We start from the raw sequence: 5,583 nt of genomic DNA, 5'->3' as shown, positions 1-5,583 counted from the left end.
AGTATTTGGAGGTCCCTCTTTCGAGGTTAGGGCTCCCTCTGTCTCTTTCAGTTCTTGTCTCGTTCGGTGCGAGCGCCAAGGAATTCCCGTTAAGCAGTGTTTGTGGCTACCTTCATGATTACATAAGTGCAACTAATCGGTTACCTTGTTAGCTGTATACAAAATTCTGTATCATGTCCAAAATGCTTGATTCTATTCCTGGTAATTCATATTTCTTAAATTTAACTGAATTACCCTATTTTTAGGTTGATTCAGTCTTCTGCGCCACCGCCTCACTTCTTTTTTTCCCCCGTGCAAATACTTCATTGGCAATGTCCACTGTACCCTGGCCAATCCCCCCGCGTGGGTATGTGCCATATTTACTGAGGTGAAGAAGAGTGTGGACTACAAACACTATCTGTACTTGTGCTCTGTGTTTATTTTTTGTCTGTTTGCATTGTAAGCCATTATTAGGTAGAAAGGGATGCACGTAATGGGCATACCCTGTGCACATGAATGCGGAAAGCTGGTCATGGCTGTCAAATAATTGCCAAAAAAGCAACGGGACCTTCTAGAAACAGGATATGGTGTGACCCCTCACATGCAATGATTTTCACACAATTTGAAAATGTGGCAAGTTACAGCAGTCCCGTGGTTATATTGCCACAAACCAAGCTAGCTCATATATGCGGAAACATGTTTAGAGGCTGCCAAAAAGGAACATTTCAAAAAACTACACATAGCATCCTGTTTCATTGATGATGTTTATATGTGTTGTAAACGATGGGAACAAGCATCTCTGTGTTGGCTAACTGCTCTGCAATCCACGCACTGTCATGCATTACATACACAATCACAGTCCAGTGACTGCAGAGCGGTCTGCAACCAGTAACTTCCAACTATAATATGCAGCAAGCTTCTTTGCACGGTATTTGTTACATTTGTCGAACGATGACATAAAATTGGTATGGCTATTTCTACACAGTGCATTTCCTAAAGACTCCTTTCTGCCATACTGTACTTTTTACCCATAAAGCTTCCTACAGAGTCCTTTCAATCGCTACGCATATGTTTCTAGCAGGTGTGTGAGCCCGAACAAAAAAAATGTTTTTATTTTCCTTAATTTTTCGGTATTCTTGATTATCACGACATGAGCATTTATATGTTGGTACAACTTTTTTCAGGCATCACAACTGATGCACCGATGTGTTTGGTACAGATTCACCTTAAGTGATTTCATATCTGTTGGTAAAAAAAATACGAAATAATAGTTGACTGCATTAGTTTTTTATTGAGATAACTAGCATCACACTGCATGCTGTTGAAATTCCTCTAGCTGTCTCTAATTGGATTCAATGTATAGCTTCATACTTGTTTCATTTAAACTCTGCACACTGCTCTTTTCACCGCACATGGCGACATGGCACGCGGAGCCCCGTGGGAATGGGCGAGGAGGATTAGGAGGTCGGCTGCTACTGCCCTGGAATCCAAACACAGCTATAGGCACCTTTAAGCCACGGTTAATTTCGGAAAGGCAGCTTTGCCCGCTTCCTTTCGTCGTCTTGTCCATCGTGCGTCGCGTCTCGCGGCGATCCCGACAAAGGGGAGGCCATCAACCCCCACTCCCCCTCTATATAGATAAGCACGCCAAGAGACCATCAAATATCTGACCAAGCGCCTGCTGAAACACCTCAGGAGCGGACGAGATACCAAAGGGAAGCCTTAAGAAGCGGTATCTGCCGAAAGGTGACGCGAACGTACAGATCTTGGACGTTTTCTCGTCCAAGGGCACCTGATGGAATCCAGCGTATGCATCCAGACAGCTAAAATAGGTTGCTCTTGTTAGTCGTGCTTCCAAGTCCTCGCGCCTTGGTAAAGGGAAGTGTTGCCTCTTGATGTGCATGTTTACTCTTCTGGGGTCCATGCAAACCCTTAAAGCACCGTCTTTTTTCTTTACTAAGACCAGAGGGCTTACCCAGTCTGTGGCCTCTCTTTCGCTGACGATGATTCCCGCACGCGTCATGCGCTGGAGTTCTTTCTATAGAGGTTCTTGAAGTGCCAGTGGAACCCTACGGGCCGGCTGAACGGCTGGAACTGCGCCTGGTTCGAGGACCATGCTGTACGGAATCTTGAAGCAGCCCAACCCTTGGAAGACGTGCCTGAAATATTTCAAAAGTTCATACTCAGGGAAGGCATTCACAGTGTCCACCGTGCGTTGAACCAACCCGAGCGCCTCACTGGCACCGAGTCCTAGGATGGATTGACGCCCATTCTTTACGACGAAAAATTTGATGGTAATCTCGGTGGCTTCCACGGACACTTTCTGTGACGTTCTTCCGTAGCTTTAAATTACACCCCCGTTGTATGCTCGCAGCACTGAGCAGGTAGGTTGCAATAATTCTTTGGTTTGAAGCTTACGGTATATTGAAAACGGTAGCAAGCTTGCCTGCGAACCAGTGTCCACCTTGAACATAACTTCACGGCCACTTACACGTTGTTTAACTGTCCAGTCCTTCCTGTGACCATTTTGGGAGGTTATTTCAAGAATTTCAAAGTCATTTTCGTCGACTTTACCGACTTCACTGACGGTGGTCGTCTTCCGGCAACAACTTGCAAAGTGGTTGAACTTGCGGCAAGATTGACATATCTTACCGAACGCTGGACACTGTTTAGGCCTATGTTTACGGTTGCATTTCCTGCAGCAGTACTGTTGATTATCACGACACAGCTTTTTATCGCGTTGCTGCTCTTTTTTCGTCGAGACTGTGCGACTTGAAATACTGTCAACGCAGTCTTCTGACTTAATCCAAACTTGGCTCCATAGTGCCGCCGATTCTGCAGCCTTGCACAATTCTTCAGCTTTTAGTAGCGTTAGGTCTTTCTCGGCGAGCATTCTTTCACGAAGCTTTGAGTTATTTGTACCAAACACAATTTGGTCTCTAATCAGTGAATCGTGCTGATCCCCTAAATTGCACTGGGTTGCCTGTCTCTTTAAATCGCGCACAAATTTCTCAAACGTTTCCTTCTCCATCTGCCTCCTTGTACGAAATACATATCTTTCATGAATTTCGTTGCTCACCTCGGAGAAATAAGCGTCGAACTTCTGCACCACAGTTCCGTAGCTTTCCTTGCTTTCTCCGGGGCCGTACTGGAAATTGTTGAAGATGTCGAGCGCTTCGTCTCCTGCGAAGCTCAGCAAGAGTGCAGCTTTTGAAGCATCACTTTTCGGGGCCTTCTCTACTGCCGTTGCTTGCAGATACAGCTCAAACTTTTGCTTGAAGCGCTGCCAATTTTCCGATAGGTTGCCCGATAGACGCAAAGGTTCCGGCACCTTCAGTAGGTCCATTCCGCGCCGTTACTGCTGGGCTTCGGTCCGCGGCGGCCACTTCTGACACCATGTAACTAGCAAGGACGACGCAACAGCATGATGGCCAGAACAAAAAGAACGATTGCTTTATTCAAGCATTTGATTATATAGGCGCGGGAACGTGCGCCGAGAGTATCTGCGCATTTAGGGTGCGCAGTCATGCTACAGTGGCCTTATCGGATACAGACTAGAGATAAGTATACTGCTATCATCGGCGTATATAATTTCGCTTTGTCATAAATATGCACAATGTCATTTATATAGATGTTAAAAAGCATCGGGCCCAGAATGCTGCCTTGAGGCACACCATTTCGTACCGCCAGAAAAGAAGCCTGACGGTTGTGGATATAGACAGATTGTTTTCGATTTTGCTGGTATGATTTCATGAGTTCTAAAGGTGTTCCACGAACTCCGTTTTGAGAAAGTTTATGAGTTAAAATTTGACGGTTTAGGGAATCGAAAGCCTTACTAAAATCAATGAAGAGTCCGACAGTGAGAATACGTGCTTCAATGTTTTGCAGGATACAGTCCTTAAGTGATAACAAAGCTGTTTCCGTCGACTTGCCCCTTCGGAAGAAAAATTGAGCCTCAGACAGGATTTTTTTTTCATTAAAAAAGACCGATCGACGGGAAAAGATTACTTTTTCCAAGCCCTTTTGAAAGATTACTTTTTCAAAGCCCTATAAAAAGATTGGAACCACAGATATTGGTCTATAACTGGGCATTACATCTTTATCTCCCCTTTTAAACACAACTGTCACTCTTGCTTTCTACATTTCTTCAGGGTAAACTCCCGTTTCAATTACCAAATTGAAGATGTATGCAAGCACAGGTGCAATAAAAGATAGTACATATTTGACTGGTTTTATCTGAATGTTGTCAACATCTAAGGCTTTGCTATTATTCAAATTCATAAAGGTTGTACATACTTCGCTCTCACTGGTGGGCTCAAGGAAAAGGCTTTCGAAAGGGCTACAAGATCAATGAACTTCAGGTAGATGGATCATAGGTAAATGGGGAGTTAAAAATTGCTGTTGAAATGGCCAGCAAGAGCTTGACCGGATAATTCAGAGCCCTTATAGATTATTCTTTGAGCTGGCGCATTTTTCGTATTGCGACGTAACAAGTTATTTACAACTTTCCACACAGCGTCTGAATTTTTCATTCTAACATCAGAGAACAGATTTTGATGATACACAATCTTAGCACGCCTAAGCTCAGCATTCAGTTAATTTCTTGTGTTTCTTTATTAAGATTAGAGATTTTAGAGAGGGATCATTCAAAAAGGCATGGTACAACGTGTTTTTGCGCTTTATCATTCTTTTGAGCTCTGGCGTGATCCATGGTTTTCTTATTGGTTTGACTGCTTAATGTTCTTGAAGGGAAAGTGCTTAGAGTATATCTCTACAAAAACCTTGATAAACTCTGAATATGCATTATTTGAGTCTTTTATATCGAATAACTAGGAGTTCCGTCCAAAACCATTTCAGTCAGTTATCTGGGTACTCCCAACATTTATTTATTTGCGTGTAATTCCAGCCCTGCTTCACCTTTGCCATTGTAGCCGCTATTGTTTCTCAAGTACCATCTTGATATTAGCAGTTTTTAATTCAAGCCTTCTGCAGGGTTTGAAGGCCCTATTTAATTGGAAATGAGGAGGACACGTGCACAGGGTGGAAAGCGTGTGATCTGCCAGGAAACACTGAGGCGGCCCCGAGAAGGGCCTTTATTAAGGTTGACAGCCGTTTATTGCCTCTTCACTAGGCTGCGACGACACAGCGTGTGCGGTCCCCATAGTTTTGCCCCAGCTGTCGAAGCAATCCTCGGGCACGACCTTCGACATCTGATGTTTTTATTTAAAAAACACATGGACCAAAGTCGTGCTGTATGCAGTGCGATCGCCATGTGGTTCCACTGACGGCGAACAATCATCCACTTAGCCCGGCTCTTTGGACAGATTCAGGAAACGACTGAAAAGAACAAAAGTAACGAGCAAACAAGTTAGAATGCAAAGAAATAAAGGCGTGTTGCGCTAATGCTGTATCGAGGTGTAATATGTAAATTTTCACGGCTGGCGTCGGTTTCTACAAAGCGCGAGTAGTCGCTACGGAAATAAGCAAAGGCGCACTGGAGCTGGGTAAGTCTGCAGCTACAAGCACGAGTTTTTTGTCTCTACCGCCGATTTCCACACCGCGCGATAGTCATAACTTTTCTTTGGCTTGCTGTTGAAGCTGACA

General features: G+C 44.2%; 1 protein-coding gene across 1 annotated transcript; it reads right to left on the bottom strand.

Annotated features, from left to right (window-relative positions):
* Window positions 1-1,998: 1,998 nt before the first annotated feature.
* Window positions 1,999-3,325, bottom strand: LOC144118148 (uncharacterized). The gene is made up of 2 exons (XM_077651263.1): window positions 2,665-3,325; window positions 1,999-2,138 (listed from the first exon to the last, which is right to left on the bottom strand). The coding sequence occupies exons 1-2, from the start codon at window positions 3,323-3,325 to the stop codon at window positions 1,999-2,001; spliced, it is 801 nt and encodes a 266-aa protein (XP_077507389.1).
* Window positions 3,326-5,583: the final 2,258 nt, after the last annotated feature.

This window comes from Amblyomma americanum, chromosome 1 (genome assembly GCF_052857255.1).
Source record: "Amblyomma americanum isolate KBUSLIRL-KWMA chromosome 1, ASM5285725v1, whole genome shotgun sequence".
Classification (NCBI taxonomy): domain Eukaryota; kingdom Metazoa; phylum Arthropoda; class Arachnida; order Ixodida; family Ixodidae; genus Amblyomma; species Amblyomma americanum.
The sequence above is the reverse complement of the archived record's forward strand: the minus strand, read 5'-3'. Positions and strand labels throughout refer to the sequence as shown.

Bases quoted from the DNA above. Each gene is read 5' to 3' on its own strand.
- LOC144118148 (XM_077651263.1), bottom strand. From the start codon at position 3,325: ATGGACCTACTGAAGGTGCCGGAACCTTTGCGTCTATCGGGCAACCTA. The intron at 2,139-2,664 runs GTAAACATAGGC...GAAATATTTCAG, and splicing joins CTGCTGCAGGAAATGCAACC to GCACGTCTTCCAAGGGTTGG.